Source organism: Rhinopithecus bieti, unplaced genomic scaffold (genome assembly GCF_001698545.2).
Source record: "Rhinopithecus bieti isolate Rb0 unplaced genomic scaffold, ASM169854v2 scaffold_2453, whole genome shotgun sequence".
In the NCBI taxonomy this organism is placed as follows: Eukaryota; Metazoa; Chordata; class Mammalia; order Primates; family Cercopithecidae; genus Rhinopithecus; species Rhinopithecus bieti.
The window spans coordinates 6,302,294-6,326,269 of NW_016804447.1; the positions used below are offsets into that span (position 1 = coordinate 6,302,294).

The following is a 23,976-nucleotide window of genomic DNA, read 5'->3' on the forward strand; positions in this document are numbered from 1 at the left end:
CTGTAGTCCCAGCTACTGGGGAAGCTGAGGCAGGAGAATCGCTTGAACCTGGGAGGCGGGGTTGCAGTGAGCCAAGATCGCGCCACTGCACTCCAGCCTGGGTGACCAAGCGAGACTCTGTCTCAAAAAAAAATAATAAAAATAATGATAAAAAGCATTATGTAGCAAGTACATAAACCAGCAGCATAGTCTTTATCATTATTATTAGGTGCTATATATAAATATAAGTGTCATACTTTTAGACAACCCATCTCAGCCTCCCAAAGTGCTTGGATTACAGGCGTGAACCACCACACCCGGCCACTACTAAATAAAAGTAAACATACGGAAGTTTAAAATATGAACAAATAAGCAATTAGGAAAAAAACCAATAGGATGCAGTTATATATCTTTTAAAATATGGAAAACATGATTTTAAGCTGCGAAATCAGAGAGCCGGCTGTAAAGGAGAGTGAAGTAGACAACAGATGGGGGAACACAGTTTCCCTGGATGGGCAAGGTTGGCACTAAGAACTGGGGAAACATTGACAGCATTGGCTACATATACTAAAACAATAAGGTCATAATCACCTATCAAATTGGCAACGATATATTGTTTTCTTGTTCTTCTGTCTAGTTCTCAGTCCTCACTAGGCCCCAGTGTGATGGCCACTCTCATATGTTATCACTGAGAGATAAATTGGCACAAAGTCTCTGGGAAAAAAATTGAAGCCATACGTGTCAAGAGCTTCAGTGCATTAATATCCTCTGAGATAATAATTGTTTTTCTATGACTCTCTCCTAAGGAAATTATCAGGCAAGATTCTTTAAAATTTCAAGCAAAGGATACTCATTGCCACATTGTAATAAATGCAAACAAAGGGAACAAAAACTATACAATTGGTTAAATCATGGCACATCTATACAATGGAATTGACAGTGCCACTTTCAAAGATTATTTAGTGACAGGGGAAAATGCTCATAATATACAGTTAAAAAACAGGCTAAAAACTGTATTTTTAGGGTGGGTGCAGTGGCTCACGCCTATAACCCCAGCACTTTGGGAGGCCAAGGTGGGAGGATCACTTGAGCAGAGGAGTTTAAGACCAACCTGGGCAACAGAGCAAGACCCCATCTCTACAAAAAATATATATATAAATAAATTAGCCAGGTGTGGGGGTGTGTGCCTGTGGTCCCAGCTACTTGGGAGGATGAGTTAGGAGGGTCACTTGAACCCAGGAGCTCAAGATTGCAGTGAGCTACCATGGCACCACTACACTTCAGCCCGGACAACAAATTAATAAAACTATCTGTAGTATGATCAATTGTACAAACAAAAGAGGAGAAGAAATACAGAAAATATTAGTAATGGCTATAACTGATTGATGGAACCATGGACCATTTACATTTTCTTTGTCATGCTTTATTATTTTCCAAAATTTCCATGCTGAGCATATATACTTTATTTATATAATCAGACAGAATAAATATTGAAGCTATTCCTTAAAGCCAATACACAAGCAGGATACATTTCACGGAGCAGGAGCTAAGCTAGGTTTGAATTAATTAGTAACTCTTGCCACTTCTTTAGTACCCACTTCACAGATGCATTTTATTGTGTTGCTTAGAGACATGTTGCCCACAACTGTGTTTTCTGCTCTCTGGGAAGCATTCTTAACCAGCGCTTCTGGTTATTTGATCCTATTCTTTTTCAAACTGTGGAACCACCCCTTTGGATACAGATTTATAAGGTAAGACCAGCCGTTAAATTAAAGATCACAGCTATAGAGGTATATTCCACCTGGACCAGAGAAACCAAGATCCCATAAGCACGGTGTTGCTATTGCCCAGGTGCAGGCGGGTGGGCTGGTTCCTGACGTCTGTCTCTCTGATCCAAGCTCCAGGTCCCGGTGTCTGTCCTGCTCTCACTCTGGGCCCATAGCAAGGACTCGTACCTGGTTCTCAGTTCCAGCCTTTCCCTTCCAGGGAGACTTTGTCCCCCTATCTGTTTTTCTCTCAAAGGTATCTTCACTCTCCCTTCTCACAGCTTAAAATCATGTTGTTTTCATAGCTAAAAAGAAAATATAACTACATCCTACTGAAGCAACCCCCTCCTCCTTCACTACCAAACTCCCTGCAAACATGGAATCCTTCTCTCCTCTCCTTCCCGACCTCCATCCACATCTCGGCCCATTTCCAACCAGCGTCTGCCTCACCATTGTGCCCAAACTACTTTCAAAGGCTACCAAAGGCTTCCTAATTGTTATAGACAAAGGTTCCTTTTAAGACTCATAATTTAAAATCAGATGTCAATCATACCTCAGTAAAAGTGGGAAAAATATAAATAAATAAACTTAAGTAAGATTAAATCAGCCACCTGCCCTTTACAGTGTCTCTCCTTACTATGCGTCATCACGCGCATTTGTCTGTTAACTGCCAGAGAAACAAAGCAGGCGCAGCCTCCACCCTCTCCCGGACCCCGGAGTCAGATGGACAGAGCCAGACAATACCGAGTGGGAGAGCAGCTGCCCCGGGGTGGGGTCGGGGGTGGGCAAGAGGAAGGAGTGGAGGCTGCAGGGAGGAGGTGGAGCCACACGGCAGCAGGGGGGCCAGGCAGGGGTGGGGAGGGAGACGCACTGTGCCAAGTGCTGCCAGGGTTCTAAAGCCGCCTTAGGTGTAGAGTGCCCCTCACCAGGCACCCGACTTCTGCCTCCCTCTTAATGTAGCCATCTACTTGAGGTGTTTTGTTCTGGCTTCTCACCTTCAATATTCTTTCCTGGGGCCTCACCGCTTCCAAGACTCAGCTATGAGGTTCTGAGCCCACAGCCCAGTGTGTAAAAGGCTGCCTGGTTTTTAGTTCCCTCCTATCACTTTCAGGGTGACTTTGTTCCCCGGCCTATTATTCCCTCTGTTGTAAGCCCTAGAGGCTAACCTTAAATCACAGGTGTGATTACAGGATTGTGGGTGTGAGCCACCACCCCAGCCCCTTGCTCCCTCTAAGCGCATGTTTCCCCCTTGCGCTGTCTTAATGATTGTAACAGTCTCTTCATGAATCCCTACACTCTCCTGCTCAAAAACCATTAATGGTTATTGTCCAGCTCAAGGGTGAAGTCCAGAGCCTTCCAAGACCTTCAAGGCCCCACGCTACCTTTGCAGCCTCATCGTCATTTGCTCCCTCTCCACCATCCATCCTTCACTCCAGACCAGACAGCTTCCTTTTCTCTGGTTTGCTCCTGTGTCTCTGCTTACTTAGGCTCTCATTGGCTACACTGGCTTCCGGGCCCATCTCAAATGGCTCCAGCGAGAAGGCACTCTCAACCATTCCATCCTGCCTCTACCCAGTCTGAGTTACTCTACTCTTTCAAAGCATATCCATAGCACTTTGTAAATAATTAGCTCATAGTATTTACGTATACATTTCAGTGTTGTGGACTCTTTATTGACCCGGGCTGCTGTGTGGACTAGGAGCCTAGGAGAAACTTGCATATGGTAATGTCCCTAAACTGTTAACTACAGTGGAGTTATAGCTGGGCGCGGTGGCTCACGCCTATAATCCCAGCACTTTGGGAGGCTAATACAGGTGGATTACCTGAGGTCAGGAGTTCAAGACCAGCCTGGCCAACATGGTGAAACCCTGTGTCTACTGAAAATATAAAAATTAGCCGGGCGTGGTGGTGCACACGTGTAGTCCCAGCTACTCGGGAGGCTGAGGCAGGAGAATCACTTGAACCCGGGAGGCAGAAGTTGCAGTGAGCCAAGATCCTGCCACTGGACTCCAGCCTGGGTGATAGAGCAAGACTCCATCTCAAAAATAAAAAAATAAAATAAAATAAACCGGAGTTATTTCCAAGAACTCTCCACTATTGTCTGATATGTGCTAAGAAACAGAAGTCTCTTACCCAGGTCAGAAAAGCACATCTAGATCACACTTAGTTTTGCCAAGAAAAAACCAAAGTAATGATAGATTAAAGTTGATACTTGCCTCTTGCACCCCTGAAAAGAATTCTGTAGTGTTTTTCTAATCGCTTGGCCATGTAGTTGGCATTTAATATCGCAGTTTCCGTGGCCTGTTTAAGGCCCTTGCCTCCCATCATCTGCAACAGAGGGAAAAAGAGCCATGAGCCATTGAACGGGCAAACACAAAGGTCAAGACACCAACCAAAAGACACCCCCAGATAAATTCCACCCACAAAAGAAGGCAGCCCACAATGACTCTGGAGTAAAGATGAGTGGAAAATTCCAACAAGGACATCTGTCAGATCCCTCTAAGCCTGTAACACATTTTTGTTTTCCTCTTTTAATAGTAGTTTTATGTTTTTTATTGTAGTAGCAAAGCCTACAACAGAGCAAGTTGACTACTGACTACTGTGTTATCTAAAGAGAGAAAAGAATTGTTCTCATATTACATGTGTTTTGGAGTTTTTTGTTTATTTACTATGAATTTGAGAGATCTTGATAATTGCCAGGAATCCCATGGGATCTGGGCCAATAATACCTCCACTGAAGCAATTTTGTATGGTTTATTTTCCCATTGTCCCTAGTAGAGGCTGCTTATGTTTAAAAACTGCTCAGTATTGTCCTGGTAGTTAATAGTCCCTGTGATCATAAGGGATACATATCATCACTGCAAAGAGCTTCAAATCAAGACTGCACGAATTCTGATGGCCTGCTTTCTTCCCAGAGTGCCTCACATGTGATGGAGTTGGCATATATATTAAATACATAACTAATGTAAAGAGAATGAGAGAACACCAAATAAAACAACAGTAGTACTTTGGTATCATTAAGGGGGACCAAAGTTAAAAGAAGCCACACTGCTCCAGGCTGATCAAAGAAGGGTTCCTCGATTAAGAGCCAGAACTTGGCTAGAAACTTAGAAATAAGTAGAATTTGGATAGGGAAGAGAAAGGGGAAGGCATACCAGGTGAGAAGAATGATAGAAATCAAGGCATAGAAGGGGAGGGCACATGACTGTCATCTGGGAGTGGATGTAGGGCAAGGTGAATTGTGACTCCCATTTTTAAGCCCAAACCTTCTGTAGGAAGGACTTTGACTTTGTCCAGCCAACCACTGGCTCTCAACCTATATCTCATGGGGGCATTTTTAAAAAATGCAGACGGCTCAAGTCCAACCCTACATATGCTCAATTTGGTTCTCCCTGGAATGGGGCCTAGGCATGTGCATTCTGAAAGAATCCCTTAAGGATTTTGTGCAGGCTAGAGAGAACCAGGTAAAGCAATAGGAAGCCAGGAGAGGTATGTGGGTGCCTAGGGTGAGTCTAGCAGTCCTGTAGGTGCACCTGTGGAATTGCAGCAGGGAGACAAGCAGCTAAAGCTAGAGTCCAGGGGATTAGTAACAACAGCCTGAAATAAGAGAAGGCCCAAGGCCAGAAGGGGCAGCTTAAACCCTACTTTATTTATTTAGTTTTTAAACTGAGGCACCGGCTGGTGTTCCAGGCATGTAGCCAGACCCCTTGGGGCATTTATTTTCTATATGTGGGAAGTCATCTCCAACCCAAATATGCTCATACAAATAACCCAGATTTACAGAACCCAGCGATCAAAAGGGAAGTGGGAATTTGATTCTGCTTACAAAGAAGCAGACCTTTATTCTGATTGCTTGTGTTGTTTGCAAAACAACTTGAGTATCATTTTTAAAAGCAAGTGTTAGTCTCTGAGGTACAGAATTGTTCTGGCTCCCAAGAAACTTTTTGTGAAGAATCATAAATGCCATACTGTTCCAGAAATAAACAGCCAGCTCCACAGAGTCCTCTGGCATGATTTGCATAGCTGTGTTTTGGGGGTGCTGTTTCAGTGGGAGCACCCCTTCCTTTAAAGAGGGGCACTGCTTTGGGGAGACTGCTCTAATTAGCAGCCGAACAAGTGTTCCTATTCAGTCTTGTCGGTTCGGGAGGTGGGTAGGCCAGGCTGAACAAGAACTGTAGAAAACCAGCTCTGGCCCTGGTGTTTTTTTGGGATAAGACAAAGGAAGGAAGCCTGTTCTCTGACTAATTATGCAGAGAGCAAAGCACCACAAGCCCTAAAGGCCGAAGAGCTCTGGGAAACCACCAGAGAAGCAAATTACCGCTACTTTTCATCTTCTCCTCCGGCCCCCTCAAGAAATATATAGCAAAGTGAGATGTATAGCAGGATCTCAGCAAAATGGAATAATTAGTACATGCACTGCTTTTCACTCAGAAGGGGCTATATAAATCCTGCAGGAAACCAAAGGACGCGGCCAGAACATCCATATGACTCATGGAACTTAGCTGTGTCTGGAAAAATATATCTGGCGCTTCAGTTTCTCTGATGTTAAACCCAGTCTGAGAACCCAAAGGAAGTAGTGTAATGAAGAAGAGATGAAATGAATTTTAGCTCATCTCTTTAGGAAGGTTTCTTCCACCCAGGTGATCAGCAATATTCTTTGAACCACATCTCAGATCATGAATTTATTTGTTTTTAAGCCAAGAAGGAAGTCTGCAGTCTCTGGTCCCCACCCATGGCTGACGCCCCTGCCCACCTATACATACTCCCAGGCCTCACCTTGATATAAGCCCAGGAAATGGGCAAGATGGAACTGGAGCCCCATGGGGCCGCGCTGACAGTTCCCACAGGGCAGGCATCCTCATTCCGCTTCAGTGAAATGATGGGATGATTGGGCAAAAACGGGACAAGATGTTTCTTCCTGTATTTTTTTTTAAGTGCAAATTCAGAAAATGTAAACGATTCAGTTGTAATCTAATGGGAAAGTTCTGGCCCCTCCCAGGAAGCCCTGTTCTTAGCAGAGGAGCTCTCACAGTGATAGGGACCCTCCACCTGCTGGAAGGCAGATGTTCAAGAAGCGATCCTTCCTTCCTTGCTCCTCTGCTGGAGGTCCACCAGCCATCAGTGTCCCAGGGCTCACCCAAGAACTGTGGTGGAGGACTTGATAGAGGCAGGCAGTCATGAAACAGTGGAGTTCCATGCCCCTCCCTCCCCCTCCCAGCCCCATTCCCTCACCCCTATACACTTTCCCAAGGTGGACACAGGAGGGGCTGATGAGAAGATGCCCCACGGGCTGACACGAACATCATTCTCCCCACCTCCCTGACGGCTGAAGCACTGGAGCTCACACCTTTACTAGAAATCATCATCATCAAAATGAATATCACTTTAACAATAGTCAAAAAAACAAAACAAAACAAAACAAAAAACAAGAAAGAAAGAAAAGAAGAAAAAAGTAAGAAGGCCGAGCTTCCAGCAACTCTGAAAACTGGCTTCTTTAGCATATTTTTGGGAGACTGAAGCAGCTCAGGAAACAGCTGCTCTCGTCATCATTTTCCCAAGATGATTTGATTTCAGTGTGAAAAGTTATCAACAGCTAAGAAACATTCCTTCAGTCCTACTCTGGCTTCATCCAATTATTTCTAGTAACAAGGTTTGTTTCTTCCTTACTTACGTGTTACTTATCTTAACACCTTATATCTAATTCACTTTCAATGGAACCATTAGCTGACTTTAAAAAAGAAAAAAAAAAAAAAGCTTGGAAATCCGAAAGTCCAAAAGGCACTTTCTAGTGCCAATATTCCAGTTACAATACATATGCTCAGGTAAAGTTCCCTATTCATTATTCTGTTAATAAACCTGCTGTCTATGTGCAACTAGAAGCTCAGTGAGGCCAGAGGTTATGGTTAATAAAATCTAATTACACATTTCTTTGGACATCCCCTAAAAGCACCCATTTCGCTGCTCTTCCCCCAGACCCTACAAGTGCACTACACCAATGAGGGTATCCTCAATACATGAGGACTTTGATGGGACGAGTAGTCTATTTGGGGCCACTCCTTCATTCTGTCTCCAGAGCCATCCTGAAACCAGCAGCCCAGAACTCACACTCCGATGGGCCCCATGCCAGGACCACCTCCTCCGTGGGGAATGCAGAAGGTCTTGTGAAGATTTAGGTGCGAGACATCAGACCCAAAGTCTCCAGGGCGACAGATTCCCACCTACCACAAAGGCAAGGGCCAAAAGCAAAAGTCAAGAGCTTGGAAGCACCCTCCAGCGTGAAGGCCATGACTGGCTGGTGCTGCCTTCTCCCCTCAGGGGAAAAGCAGGCAGAGCCACATCCATGGTGTTCACAGAAATGTCCTCTATACTGGCCCAGTTCTGTAGTCACAACCTGGCATCCTATAGGCAGAGTGCTTGCGGTTGCTATGGAAACAGCAACTGACCATTTAGCCCAATTTAGATTTTAAAATATGGATTTAAATACACCGTCTCCTCCTAATGATCCACACCACAACGGAAGAGAAGTGTCTCTTACATAAGAAAGAGCAGAACCTCCATGTTGTTGAAATAGGCAACTCTTCCCCGAGCAGTGCTCCCTTCCCCTGCATGGTCAGCTTTGGTATAATGTATGTTACCGAATGGCCCCATTGGGCACAATGATGGCAGGGGCTGCAGGGGCACCAGAGAGGAGGCTGAACTGAGAGACAGAAAGCAAGACTGGCAGTTTTCCTGAGATGATCCAGATACCAGACACAATATCCCACTAGCCTTCCCACCACTTGGGTGTTAGGACTAATTTTGATGGTGGCCAAAGATACAGAATTCATTTATGCTACAGAACCAACAGATAATCCCTGGATTACACTTGTGAAATGAATCAGAACCAAAGAAAGAGTCTAAAATGGTAGGGGGAAAAAAAAAAAAAAGAGGCCAGGCATGGTGGATCAAGCCTGTAATCCTAGCACTTTGGGAGGCCAAGGCAGGTGGATTGCCTGAGCTCAGGAGTTCAAGACCAGCCTGGGCAACACAGTGAAACACCATGTCTACTAAAATTTAAAAAAAAAAAAAAAATTAGCCAGCGTGGCAGTGTGCACCTGTAGTCCCAGCTACTCAGGAGGCTGAGGCAGGAGAATTGCTTGAACCCAGGAGGTGGAGGTTACAGTAAGCAGAGATTGTGCCACTGCACTCTAGCCTTGGTGACAGAGTGAGACTCTGTCAAAAGAAAGAAAGAAAGAAAAGAAAGAAAAGAAAGAAAAGAAAGAAAAGAAAGAAAGAAAGGAAGAAAGGAAGGAAGAAAGGAAGAAAGGAGAAGAAAGAAGAAGAAAGAAAGAAAGAAAGAAAGAAAGAAAGAAAGGAAGAAAGAAGAAGGAAGGAAGGAAGGAAGGAAGGAAGGAAGAGAAGTAAGAAGGAAGGAAGGAAGTAAAGAGGGAGGGAGGGAAGGAAGGAAGGAAGGAAGGAAGGAAGGAAAGGAAGAAGGAAGGAAGGAAGGAAGGAAAGGAGGGAGGGGGAGGAGGCAATGCAAGGAGGCAGGGGAGGGAGGGAGGAGGAAGGAAGGAAGGAAGGAAAGAAAGTAAGAGAAAGAAAGAGGAAAAAGCAAACACCAGTAAGAGTCACAAAAAGGGCCGGGCGCAGTGGCTCAAGACCTGTAATCCCAGCACTTTGGGAGGCCGAGACGGGCCGGATCACGAGGTCCAGGAGATCGAGAACCATCCTAGCTAACACAGTGAAACCCCGTCTCTACTAAAAAAATACAAAAAACTAGCCCAGGCGTGGGTGGCGGGCACCTATAGTCCAGCTACTCGGGAGCTGAGGCAGGAGAATGCCGTAAACCCGGGAGACGGAGCTTGCAGTGAGCTGAAGATCCGGCCACTGCACTCCAGCTGGGCGACAGAAGAGACTCCGTCTCAAAAAAAAAAAAAAAAAAAAAAAAAAGAGTCACAAAAAGATTGTATCACTCCTCTCCTGCAGGGGCTCCCAACAGCATTTCTTCAGAGGTTCACAATACATAGACCCTCTGTCCCCCAAGTAATCAGGATTGGGCCCTTTGAGCCCCCGTTTCACAGCTGATAAAGCTGATGCCAGGATAAATGACTTTCCAAGGCCATGAGAGTTCAACAACCACCAGTGGTCAGGTTGTGGGTCTGAGTTCCCTCAGGCAGGAAGCCTCTCAAGAAGTCAGAATTTTTTTTTTTCACTTATCCTTTTTCTCAGTGGGAACTAAGGGCAGGCCTCTCCAGTTCCCACCTGAGCATTCATATTTGCCCCGTCTAGGTAGACCTGTCCTCCATGTTGATGGATGAGGTCACACACGTCACTGATGTTCTCTTCAAACACCCCATTGGTGGATGGGTATGTAATCATGATGGCTGCTAGGTTCTCCTTGTGCTTATCCACCTGTGAAAGAAAAGGGGTAGAGAAGGACATGGAGGGAGGATATATTTCTTTCTTGGCCAAATCCTCACCTTTTATTTTAAAGGATGAAGAAAGATGAAGTCTTGGTCTTTACATTCCTGGAACTGTCTCAAAGTACAATGACAGCAATAAAAAAACCACAGCCATTACTCCCTTCACAAATCATTCCAAAGAAATAATAAGATTCTGGCTGGGTGTGGTGGCTCAAGCCCGTAATCCCAGCACTTTGGGAGGCCGAGGTGGGCAGATCACCTGAGGTCAGGAGTTCGAGACCAGCCTGGCCAACATGGTGAAACTCCGTCTCTACTAAAATACAAAATTAGCCAGGCATGGTGGTGGGTGCCTGTAATCCCAGCTACTTAGGAGGCTGAGGCAGGGACAGTTGCTTGAACCGGGGAGGTGGAGGTTGCAGTGAGCCAAGATCACACCACTGCACTCCAGCTTGGGCAACAGAGTGAGACTCCAGGTCAAAAAAAAAAAAAAAAAAAAAAAGTAAGATCTTTTCAGGCTAGGTCTCTATGGTCCAGACGAAAAGGGCTATTCACAAGATTTTTGGGTATTTTGGGCCCAGTTCTCTAAGGTGGTTTTCCTTTGGTTCAAGTCATCTCAATAATGATTTCAGACATTTGTGGTTCTAGGCATGTCCATTCTCACAGTTAATCTCTCTGCTCATCTTCTCATATCCATTCCTTTCCCTTGCCTTCTGTTGAAGTTAGAATTCCCAAATTACAGCTAGATAAGAGGAGTAAGTTGTAGAGTTCTAAACCACTGCAGGATGACTATCTTTAACAATATATAATTTCAAATAGTTAGAAGGAGGATATTGAACGTTCCCTCAACCCAAAGAAACGATACATGTTTGAGATGATGGATATGCTGATTACCCTGATCTGATCTCTACACATTTTATGCACAGAAACATCACTATGTATCCCATGACCATGTACAACTATTGTCATTTAAAAAGATAAAGAACAGAGGCCAGGAACATTAGCTCACTCCTGTAATCTCAGCACTTTGGGAGGACAAGGCGGGCGGATCACGAGGTCAGGAGATTGAGACCATCCTGGCCAACACAGTGAAACCCTGGTCTCTACTAAAAATACAAAAAATTAGCTGGGCGTGGTGGCGGGTGCCTGTAGTCCCAGCTACTCAGGAGGCTGAGGCAGGAGAATCACTTGAACCCAGGAGGCTGAGGTTGCAGTGAGCCGAGATCACGCCACTGCACTCCAGCCTGGGCAACAGGGTGAGACTCCATCTCAAAACAAACAAACAAAAAGATAAAGAAAAGGAATGAAAAAAAAAAAGAATTCCCACAAGGAGTATTTCTGCTTAAATAAAAGTCTCCTTCATTCTCTCCTTTTACAGAAGGCAAGCATATATAAAAGTCATGTCCCTGTTTATTTTCCTGGCCAGCATATCAGAGCAGGCATGTTTGAAAACATGGGGGTTACCAGGGAACTCATGTCCTATATTACCATAATGGAGGGACTTAATACTTTCAAGCCTGGAACACTTGTGGGAAAAAAACTTTATGGGGCAATGGAAGGGTAGGGGTGGATCGAAGAGAGGTGCAGCGTTGTGGATTTTCAGCTTCCTTCAGAAGGCAACTGCACAGAGTTCCCAGTCTGTATGCCTAATAACACCACCATCAAAATCACATTGCTATTCGACTGATTTCCTTCCCTCTTAAGATGCAGCCGCCAGTCCGCTGGTGGGAAGCAGATATGGTTGCTAAGCAACTTATTCCTGGAGGTTGGGAGGTTGAGAGTGGGGGTTGGTGGAAACCAAGCTGCATGCTGCCTGGAATTCAGCACGCTGGGGTGGGCACAGTCATGGATATTTGCAAAGTTGACATCTGTATTACAATTCCTGACACAAACAGTAAGTGTGTGACTGCCATTTTGATTATTAAGTGGGGAAGGGGAGAAGGAGAGGGAAGATTGGGCAGAAAGAGGCAGGCAGGTCCCGCAAGGAGTACTCTTACTACCACCATGAATAATTCATTCAGTTTTTTACACAAGCTGGAATTAGAGAACTCCCCGTTGGTGGTGGGAGGGGTAGAGTAGACTCTGGTCAAAGGAGGAACTGCAGACTTTTCATTAGAATGCAAGAGAAGACGTTTACATAATCTATCAAGTCCCTGATCCCCACCACTGCTCCCCACCCTGGCCTCTCCCATCTACTAAGGAGAAGACAAGTACCATGGCCTTGAGGTGAACTGCATCAATATTCCCATATTTATCCACCTCCACAGGCTGAATCTTCATGCCTGCCATGTGGGCACTTGCTGGGTTGGTCCCATGTGCTGATTTCGGAATGAGGCAAACCTGCGGAATAGAAAGGAAGCAAAGAAAGAGAAAAATCATCATCAGACTGTGAATAATGAGAGAAAAGTACTACAACATGCCTGTAGCACAAATTAGAAACCACCTGTTTTTATTTAAGCTGAACACTAGTGCTTTAAAATCTGCTACAATTTAATTATTTGTCATTGCAAAACAATGTCCAAAAAATGAGTTTCCATTTGCATCCCTAAATATTGTTGCCTAAAGATGCTCAGGAAATCAATAAACTCTTCCCTTATCCCAATACACTAAAAATAGGCCTGAGCTTATTCTAACCTTGTCTCAGTGAGGATACACAGAAAGCACCTTAGAAGAACATGAGATTGGAAGTTAAACTCAAGGACTCAGTGTCCACATTACAGCTTCAGTGCTCTACTTGGCTTATCCAGGAGAGATGATAATGATAGATGTAATTCCAAGGCCTCCCAGTATCAATACACCAATTATATCAATATTTATTGGATGCTTACTCTGTAATAAATTATTAGTTTCTATAAGAACCATAAAGTAAGCATTAAAAATGATCAACCGAGCCAGGTGCGGTGGCTCATGCATGTAATCCTAGCACTTTGGGAGGCCAATGTGGGTGGATCACCTGAGGTCAGGAGTTCGAGACCAGCCTAGCCAACATGGTGAAACCCTGTCTCTAGCAAAAATACAAAAATAGCTGGGTGTGGTGGTAGGCGTCTGTAATCCCAGTTACTCGAGAGACTGAGGCAGGAGAATTGGTTTAAACCAGGAGGTGTAGGTTGCAGTGAGCCGAGATCGCGCCATTGCACTCCAGCCTGGACAAGAGTGAAACTCCGTATTTAAAAAAAAAAAAAAAAAAAAAAAAGATCAACCTGGCCGGGCATGGTGGCTCACGCCTGTAATCCCAACACTTTGGGAGGCTGAGGTCAGGAGTTCAAGACCAGCCTGGTCAACATAGTGAAACGCTGTCTCTATTAAAAATACAAAAATTAGCCAGGCATGGTGACGCACGCCTGTAGTCCCAGCTACTCAGGAGGCTGAGACAGGAGAATTGCTTGAACCTGGTAGGCGGAGGTTGCAGTGAGCCAAGATCATGCCATTGCACTCCAGCCTGGGCAACAGAGCGACACTCTGTCTCAGACATAAATAAATATAAAAATGATCAGCCCCTGCCCTGGGTTCACACAACTGACTCACTAACAATGGTGGCCTATGAATGACTGTTTAGAGTCCAGAGATGCAGCAGAAACATGGAGAAGAGGATGTGCCTTCAGGTTAAGGAAATCAAGGGAAAGTGCCTCAAGAGCTGAGCCTAAGTTAGAGCTGACAGCTGCACTGAATTTTTATGGAAGCTGGACAGTAGGTGCAATGCTTGAATTCTCAGACTCAAATCATCCTTCATTTCCTCCAAACCACCATGTGGATGCAGGCTCTCTCAGAACTGATGATGATGTATCCCAGTGGGAAAGTAAGTCACAAGGTTTTCCCCAACAAAAAGCATCAAGGAGAAGCCATGATTACCCTGAAAATCATCCTCCTATATTTTATCCCACAGCCAATATTGCAACCCCTTTGAAGATAAATGGTTGGGCATTATTAAAAATAGGCTGCGAAGTTAAATCTTAGCTTCCAGCTCTTTCCTCAAAAACGGCAAAGGAGTCTACTTAAGAAAATACACGTGTACAAAAGAAAATGTTAGCCAAAGGCAAACATGGACTACTTTACACTCTTCTACTGTCAGGTTTGTGCCCTTTTAGAATGGCTCTTGGTCTCATACTGGTTGTGTCACATTGTCCTGAAATCGTTTTCTTGTTTGGATGCTTCCCTTTTGTAGTTAATTTTTTTCTTTAATTTCTCAGGACCCAAGCTGGAGGCACTGTCCTCTCTCACAGGTATTGTTAGTCTACAAAAGGATCGTTGGATGAAAGGATCCCTTCAGGGTAGAATATTGATAAGAAGGAGAAAGGTGAATATTAAAAATAAATATAAAATATTCATAGAAAACAAAAATGAAGAATTCATACCAGGTGAGTTCTGTTGAAACACAAACATATAAAAAAGTCAACCACCCTCTGGTACACTGAATAACAGGCTCCCAAAGACATCCCTGTCCTAATCCTCAGAACCTGTGGGTGTTTCTTTATATGGCAAGGGGGACTTGAAGATGGGATTAGGGTAAGGAAAGATCTTGAGAAGGAAAAATTATTCTGGATTTTGGGCTGGGCCCTAAATATATTCTTAAGTGTCCTCATCAGAGGGAAGCAGAGGGAGATGGGACCACAGAGGGAGCAGGAGATGTGCTGACTGAAGCAGGAAGCTCGAGCCAAGGAACGCAGGGGGCCTGCAGACGCCAGGAAAGGCAAGGAAACAGATTATTCCCTGTCTCCCCCAGAAGGAATCAGCCCTACCAACACTTTGACTTTAGCCCAGTGAAACCTTCTGACACCTGGCCTCTGCAACTATAAGAAAATTAATGTGTGTTGTTTTAAGCCACTAAGTATGTAGAAATTTATCATAGCAGCCATAGGAAACTAATACACATCCTGGTACAAGGAGTGATGGAAAGAGAAGTCTCAGTGGCTTTGTCAAGGACTCATTTATATGTTTCTGTCAGACATTTCTGGTTTTCTATGAGGATTTAGAGGACTTTAATTATTCTTTATAATGTTAATTTTTTCCTCAGTTTAAAATTGTAGTGTTGGCTGGGCAAGGTGGCTCAAGCCTGTAATCTCAGCACTTTGGGAGGCTGAGGCAGGTGGTTCACTTGAGGCCAGGAGTTCAAGACCAGCCTAGCCAACATGGTGAAACTCCTTCTCTACTAAAAATACAAAAATTAGCCAGTCATGGTGGTGCATGCCTATAGTCCCACTTGGGAGGCTGAGGCATGAGAATCACTTGAACCCAGAAGGCGGAGGTTGCAGTAAGCCAAGATCATGCCACTGCACTCCAGCCTGGGCGACAGAGCGAGACTCTGTCTTGGGGGAAAAGAAATTGTATTGTTGTGAGGGATATGGAAGTAACAGGACCCAGATTTGAAGCTTTGGTTTATCCAAAGCAAATCCAGCTTTTGGTGCATTGATGCCCATTTAGGGGGGTGCTATGTTTTCTAGACTCCCCAGGGTGCGTGGCATAGAACAGGCATAGGTCATCCTTAGACTTGTTGAATGAGTGAAGGATTAAGGAGTTCTCCTATGCAAGGGAAACTGATGTCTTACCACTGGAAAAATCTAACAACCAACGGCCACCACTTTGTCTCAGGCAGCTGGGAAGAAAAGAATATTCCTATACAGGTTTTGAGCTTTCTTTGGTGATGTACATAAACATATAATTTGTTTCCTTTGATCAATGTTTTCCCACAGCAAACTTAATTGTTTTCTTTAGAGTTTTATTTTTTCATAAGGAGGTCTGCGGAATAAGTTAGTATTTGACTAACAAATTGAAATATTAATTATAAAGTGTTAAAGGTCATGCCTGGCACATGGTAATTGCCATATAAGTGTTTGTTAAATAAATTTGTATTCTCCCAAAGTAAACTCATAAATCAAGAAGTTAAGCATTCCATTTTAGGAACCTCTGAAATTTAACCTAAGAGAAAATGTGAAAATAACTTCAAAAAGCAGTTTGAAAGGAAAAGACCCATCAGGAGCCCAGGCACTTCTGCAGCACATGATTTCCCCACACTCCCTTTCAAAAAAGAAGGATATATTTTGCTGGATTCCATTAGAATCTATTGTGTGAGAGCAGCTGCCTCAGACATCAGTGATGTGAAAAAAATCTTCCCTGATTAGTGAATACTAAATCATTTTCTTCTCTAGCTAAGAAAGTTGGCTTTAAATTTAAAAAAATTTTTTTGAGAGGGAGTCTCACTCTCTTGCCCAGGCTGGAGTGCCATGGCGTGATCTCAGCTCACAGCAACCTCTGCCTCCTGGATTCAAGTGATTCTCCTGCCTCAGCCTCCCCAGTAGCTAGGATTACAGGCATGCACCACCATGCCTGGCTAATTTTTGTGTTTTTAGTAGAGACAGGGTTTCGCTATGTTGGCCAGGCTGGTCTTGAACTCCTGACCTTACGTGATCTGCCCGTCTCAGCCTCCCAATGTGCTGGGATTACAGGCATGAGCTACCATGCCCGAGCTAATTAAAATTTCTGATCCAGAAGGATGCCAACATTTCCAGGGTTATGAGCTTTGTATTTCTACCAGTTCAGTGGCTGGGGGGCTTCCCTGCCTCTCCCTTTCCCCCCTCCCTGAAGCGCAGCACCCAGCCCCCCTCCCTCCTGCAGAATGAAATGGCCTCTCATGACACTTTGCTGATGGCAGGATGGGCAATGGGGCCAGGAGAAACATCACACACAGCGGGTGGAGAAGGGAAGGAGGACAGGAAAACACAAAGAGAGGGAACAGGAACCAGAAAGAATCCGTGAGTCACGGAAGAACCCCGTCCAGGCCAAACCCAAAAGCCCTTCATTCTTTCTCCTTGGCCTTTCCAGTTTGGTCCCCAGCTCCTGGACATTCACAGCTACTTCCTGGTGTCAGAATGGGGAATTTGGGAAATGGCGAGGGGTGGTAAGCATCACTGCAGGGAAAGAATCTGGATTTTAGCTGGCCCTTTGCCATTAGCTAGTCACCTGCCTTCTCCAAACACCGCTTTCTGCGGCCTGTCCGCTAAGCAGTGGAGGAGTGGGGTGGAGATGTCACACAGGACAGGCTGCCCCTTTCCATCATCCCCAGGTTCCTGGGCACCTCATGGTGAAAGATGCTAATGAAGAGGAACTCCAGGGACGACCTTGGCACATGGAAGCCGTGAGGGAAAAACAGACAAAAGAGAATCTTGCCGGGCGCGGTGGCTCAAGCCTGTAATCCCAGCACTTTGGGAGGCCGAGACGGGCGGATCACGAGGTCAGGAGATCGAGACCATCCCGGCTAACACGGTGAAACCCCGTCTCTACTAAAATACAAAAAACTAGCCGGGCGAGGTGGCGGGCGTCTGTAGTCCCAGCTACTCGGGAGGCTGAGGCAGGAGAATGGCGTGAACCTGGGAGGCGGAGCTTGCAGTGAGCTGAGATCCGGCCACCGCACTCCAGCCCGGGCGACAGAGCAAGACTCTGTCTCAAAAAAAAAAAAAAGAATCTTGCATTGTTTTACTGGCTGGACAACCGGAGCTCAAAAGTTTCCTTTCTGATTCAGTGACAGTGCCGAGACTCTCAGGTCCCAAGAGCAATTATAGTTTTAAACAAATCATTCCTTAGAAAGCTGAGAATTCAGAACGACAAATGAACAAACTGTGGAGGAATTTCAGGGTCTGTGTCTGTCTGGTTGGCCACTTCACTTCTCTCTGGACTGGCAAGCAGTCCTTGACCATGACCAGGGTTTAATCATTTATTCAATTCATAAATGGTCTGTTTTTCAAAGATCTTTAGACATGAATTCTAGGGCCAGGTGCAGAGGGTCATGCCTGTAATCCTGGTCTCCCTAACACTTTGGGAGGCTTCCTTGAGCCCAGGAGTTCAAGGCTGCAGGGAGCTATGGGGAAAAAAAGGGCCAGGCGCAGTGGCTCACGTCTATAATCCCAGCACTTTGGGAGGTCGAGGCAGGTGGAACATCCGAGGTCAGGAGTTCGAGACTAGCCTGACCAACATGGTGAAACCCTGTTTCTACTAAAAACACAAAAATTAGCCGGGTGTGTTGGCATGTGCCTGTAATCCCAGTTACTCAGGAGGCTGAGGCAGGAGAATCGCTTGAACCCGGGAGGCAGAGATTGCAGTGAGCCAAGATTGGGCCATTGCACTCCAGCCCGGGGGACAGGGCGAGACTCTGTCTAAAAAAATTCTATTCCCCAATCAAGATGAAGGCCTGGAAAGACACACCTGTGGAATCAGGATGACCTACGCAAGGGAAGGAGAGAAAAAAATGTTGCTTCTTTTCCCCTGTTATGACAGGGAAGTGAAACACTTTCAGCATTCTTTATTGCCAATTCCAGACAACCAGCCATAAGTAACCTTCCAGTGGTAATAAAACCAGAAATGGACTAAGACCGGGCCACTACCACTCCACCCTACTTACTTAGGCAGCCAGCACCACCCTACACACTTTGTCTCCAACTTGCTGGTACCAGTAGATGCTTTTGCCCTGCTCTCAGCTCCTAGGCGATGCTCCTACTAAGGACTCCCACTCAACAGCTCAGTAGAAACTCTAGCATAGCACTGGCCATCAAAATGAAGGAACCAGGAACACAGGCCTCCTCTGGCACAAGCTGAGGCCTAAGTTAGGTCACTGCTATGGGCATTGCCCCTGGGGGGCGAGTGGTACCCATTAGTACCTGCTAGTCCCGACAGTGATCCCTAAGAGGCGTCTGGGATCCTGGAGACCAGGTTCTTATATCCAAAGCAAACAATGAAGCAGGACTGTGAACTCTGCTTTATGCCTTTTTAGGTGCTTGAAGTTGAGAATCATCTAATGGAGAATTTATTCAACAAATATTTTTTGAGCATACGTATGACCAGAACTGGGCTTCAGCACAACAGGGGTTACTGAAGAAATAAAAGCGTGGTCTCTGCCCTTCATCCAGGCCCAGAGCTGGGGCTGAGCCAAGGAGAGGATGCTTGCAATGGCAACATTCCTGCCCTCTTCCTCCCTCTGCTCCCTAGAGAGCAGTTCCACAGCCAACTGGCTGACGTTTGCATTCTGGGTTTGAGCAAAAGTCTTTTATCTCTGAATGTTTTCCCTCAAAATGGTCAAGTGGGATGTCTTAGAAGCAAGGATCATAATGGCCAGTTCACAAAAATTTGTTTCTTGACTATATGTTCCCTCATCTGCTTCCAAGAAGGCTTGGAGGGAGTGTCCCACAAAGGAACCCTGAGAGCTAGGACTTCTGTGCCCCACGGTGAGCAAGCGCCACCTCCTGCCATACTCACCGTTCTGTGCCCCTCTCCTTTCTGGTCTAAGTAGGCTCGGATAGTGGCCAGTCCAGCATATTCTCCCTGGGCTCCGCTTGCAAAGATAAGAAGAGGATCACAGTTAGGTCTTCTGGCTTTCATTTACTCATTCAGTATTTATTGGGCCCTGGCCAGGGCTTCACCAGCGTGTGACACGTGGTCACTGTCCAGACACTGAGAGAAGCTCAACAAGGAGCTCTGCTGGAGTCAAAAGGTCTTGAACAATCAAAACAATCAAAGCAACAGCATCCAGTTTGTGCACTACAGTTCAACCACTCCTACCCAGAGATGGAGCTTTCTATACCCTTACTCAGGATCACGCATTGAAAATAGCCTTTTGGGCCAGGGGCGGTGGCGCAAGCCTGTAATCCCAGCACTTTGGGAGGCCGTGACGGGCGGATCACTGGGTCAGGAGATCGAGACTATTCTGGCTAACACGGTGAAACCCCGTCTCTACTAAAAAATACAAAAAACTAGCCGGGCGAAGTGGCGGGCACCTGTAGTCCCAGCTACTCGGGAGGCTGAGGCAGGAGAATGGCGTGAACTCGGGAGGCGGAGCTTGCAGTGAGCTGAGATCCGGCCACTGCACTCCAGCCTGGGGACAGAGCGAGACTCCGTCTCAAAAAAAAAAAAAAAAAAAAGAAAATAGCCTTTTGTTATTATGAAAAATTTCCAAACTATACCAAAATACAGAGAAGAATAAAAGGAACCACCATGTGTGTGTCAGCCAGCTGTAACAATTTGGTTTATGGTCCATCTTGTTTCCAATTATATTCCTCACTAACCACTTTCATGCTGAACTATATTTTGAAGCAAATTTCAAACATCCTATCATCAGTTCAAATGTCAATATGCAGCCTTCGAAGATAAGTATTGTTTTTGAAAATATAACTACAGGCTGGGTGCAGTGGCTCTTGTCTGTAATCCTAGCACTTTGGGAAGCCGATGTGCGCAGATCATTTGAGCTCAGGAGTTCAAGACCAGCCTGGGCAACATGGTGGAACAGTGTCTCCACTAAAAGAACAAAAAATTAGCCTGGTGCGGTAGCATGCATCTGTAGTAACAGCTACTGGGGAGGCTGACATGGAAGGATCACTTGAGTCTGTGAGTGGAGATTGCAGTAAGCCGAGATGGCGCCACTGCACTCCAACCTGGGTAACAGAGTGAGATCCCATCTCAAAAAAATAAATAAATAACTACAAACACAGTGGTCACACCTAAAACAATGAACTTCAATTTTTTCCTTTTTTTTCCCTTTTCTTTCCCCCTTTAAATGGGTAATGTGTCAACATCTTAACAAGGTTTGAGGAAGGCACACCTCATACATGAGCATGAAAACCAATCATCACTCTTTATAATTTCTTAGTATCACCAAATATTGAGTCAAAGGCCTGATTAGCCCCAAAAGAATGAGGCACTTTTAATGTGACACCATTCCTGGCAGTCTCAGGGTCGGATCTCCCAGGCCCCCGATGCAGATGGTTGTTAGGGGCTGGCCATCCTCATCTCAACGGTCCTGGAAGGCGCCACTTTTAGGGCATATGCAATGACTAACATTCCGGTGAGCAATGCTGACTCAATCGTAGACTGTTATTTAATGTTCCCAGTACCCCGTGTAGAAAGGGAAGGGAAATGAGTAATAGATGTATCAGTCCCATTCAAAATGTGTATGTCTGCAGAAGCTGAAGGCAAAAATTAAATACTAAAAAAAGAAACAAAAATTTAAACTTTAAACAAATGAAAATTTAAAAATAAAATAATTTTTTAAAATGTTACCCACAGAAAATAGGTGAGAATTTTAAAAAATGTGTATGTTCTCCACGCCATCACCCCCATTTTGCACACAAAGAAACTGAGGTCAGAGTGCTACATGCCAAATGATCAACAGTGACAGATGAAGACTTGGGTGTGGAGTCAGCCTGCCTCCCAGAGCTACGGGCTCCCTTTGCTAGCAGTGCTGCTCTTCTGAGCACACTGTGCTCTCCAAGGACAGAGAGTTGTGGGAGCAAATGCAGATTTTCTTTCACAGCAGAATTCTTTTCTGATTGATAGGACTGGGGGGTTTAGCTAAAAGCAAAAAAGAAAGAAAAGAAAGAAAAGAAAGAAAGAAAGAAAGAAAGAAAGAAAGAAAGAAAGAAAGAAGAAAGAAAGAAAGAAGAGAAGAAGAAAGAAAAGAAAGAAAGGAGGGAGGGAGGAGGGGAGAGGAGGGAAGGGGAGGGAAGGGAGGGGAGGGAGGGAGGGGAGGAGAGGAGGGAGAGAGAGAGAGAGAGAGAGAGAGAGAGAGAGAGAGAAAGAAAGCAAGCCTGTCTTACAAGACCTGAGTCACCCTGTTCCTCGTCACCCGCACTGAGTCAGCTGTAGCTTTCTCTGCTCTCTTCCAAGAAGAAAGGCAAAGACTGCTCTTCTGTTTTCCTGGCTTCTGAAAAACAAGTCCTAGTCTATTTGAGGTTTCTTTATTTTGAGGACAAGAAAATGAATATGCCGTGCTTCAGGAAACCACTCACATCACTGGTAACTTCATCTCCCTGTGCCTATGTGCCTGAGAGATGTATAAAATGGGGATAGTAATGGTACCCATCGCACAGGGTAGATGTGATGAGTAATGAGATCATTGATGTCAAATGCTTCTCAGCCAAATCCTGCCCATTCTTCAACTGGCTACAACTCTCTGCCAAGCCTTTCCCAAAGCCACCAATCCAGCTCTTTGTCACTTCCTCAGAGAGGCCTTCCCTGAAGGCAAGAATCTTGTCAACCTTGTTCACAACTGTATTCTCTATTCCAAGAACACTGACATAAAGAATATTTGATAGATTTATTAAAGAAAAAATCCTCTACCTCGTCCAAATTCTCATAGCATTTTACTCTACAATCTTATCTGACATTACCATCATATACATGTAGTGGACATAGAAAATTATTACCAATTTCACATTTACTTTGTGTGCCTGTCTTATCTCAATTAGAGCATAAGTTCTGAAAGTAGGGTCTAATTCTCAGAGTTCTGTATATTCTCCAACAGGAAATATATAGAACGGTACTCTGCATGTAGTACTTCTGCAATAAGTATTGAGTAAATATTTTAAAAATTGAATTCCTCCAGCACAGGCAATCAATATGAATGTCATCGTTTCCCCTACGGTAAGGAACCTCAAGAAAAACATTTTATATTTATCCCTATGTTTTTCTTATGAATTCTATTCATCTGACTTTCTTGAAAGGCCAATCAAGGTGTAGACTAGGAATGAAGGAAGAGACAGATTACTGGCTGAGCCAGTAGTGTAGGAGAAAGGCAACATGCTAAAGACTTGATCAGAAATGCTGGATTTTTCTCTCTCTCTCTGGCCTTAAACATCTATAAAATCAGCTATGTTTCAACTCAAAAAGTGCAGGTGATATATTCAAATGTGACACAAGGATTACTACTGGGGTATTATTAAAACAAATTGTTAGTGCCACCTGTTGGTAGAAAAGTGTTATGAAAAAATAATTGCTTTTCTACATAACCCAGACTAAGCAACCATCAGCAAACTATTATATATGGAGGAGAGGCTAGGTCAGTGCTTTTCTGACATCTGTTTAAAATGAAGTAGTGAATGGTCTAGAGCTGCAGGGCTGGCCAGTGGACGGGGAGCCTCAGAAACACTAAGTTTATGTGAGCACAGCTTGAACTGTCTTAGAAAACAAGGTCCTCCGGGCCAGTGCATAGTGGCTCAAACCTGTAATCCCAACACTTTGGGAGGCCAAGGCGGGTGGATCACCTGAGGTCAGGAGTTCGAGACCAGCCTACCCAACATGGTAAAACCCCATTTCTACTAAAAATACAAAAAATTAGCTGGGCGTGGTGGTGCATGCCTGTAATCCCAGCTACTTGGGAGGCTGAGGTGGGAGAATCGCTTGAACCTGGGAGGCGGAGGTTGCAGTGAGCCGGCATCACACCACTGCACTCCAGCCTGGGCCACAGGGTGAGACTTCACCTCAAGAAAAAAAAGAAGAAAACAAAAACAACAAGACTCTCCAGTGCATGGCATTCACTCAGGTTAATGAAGGAGCTGCTGTTTAATGCAGAACAGGAAAATTGAGCAGACAACTTCTTCCAAAACTCAGATTCATTCTACAAAGAATCCACAAGAAATTCAATAGACTAGAAAAAGTAGAACAACTGAGTAACAGGTATTAAGAACTCACAAGGTGAAAACAGTTGGAGTTGATGGAATTCAACACTATTGTGATGACTATAACCTAGGCCCTTTCAGTATCAGTGTATCATCATAGGTGTGCAAGTTCAGGAGAAATATTCAATGTAAACTTAGAAAAAAAAAAGAATTTATAGATGACACAGCAGAGATAGGGTGAAGGTGATAGTTCAGAAGAGCTAAAAGTTATTTTGCAAGGTTAGAACAGGAGTTCAAAGAAAAAACAAATTTTAAAGATTTAAAAAATTAATTTCTCTTTCCTTTTACTAAGAACCCTAGCCAAACATATTGAGAATTAGAAATGGATGTTGTGGCTGGGTGCAGTGGCTCATGCCTGTAATCCCAGCACTTTGGGAGGCCGAGGTGGGCAGATGA

General features: G+C 44.8%; 1 protein-coding gene across 1 annotated transcript in view; it reads right to left on the minus strand.

Annotated features, from left to right (window-relative positions):
* LOC108527245 (glycine dehydrogenase (decarboxylating), mitochondrial) overlaps window positions 1-19,529 on the minus strand; it is a 34,474-nt gene extending 14,945 nt beyond the window's left edge. Inside the window, exons 1-6 of the mRNA XM_017868400.1 lie at window positions 19,388-19,529; window positions 12,362-12,487; window positions 9,990-10,139; window positions 7,851-7,963; window positions 6,522-6,663; window positions 3,962-4,073 (exon numbers count right to left, since the gene is read on the minus strand). Coding sequence (XP_017723889.1) covers window positions 3,962-4,073; window positions 6,522-6,663; window positions 7,851-7,963; window positions 9,990-10,139; window positions 12,362-12,487; window positions 19,388-19,510 — 766 coding nt within the window. The 5' untranslated portion in view covers window positions 19,511-19,529. The remainder of the gene's footprint in view (window positions 1-3,961; window positions 4,074-6,521; window positions 6,664-7,850; window positions 7,964-9,989; window positions 10,140-12,361; window positions 12,488-19,387) is intronic.
* Window positions 19,530-23,976: the final 4,447 nt, after the last annotated feature.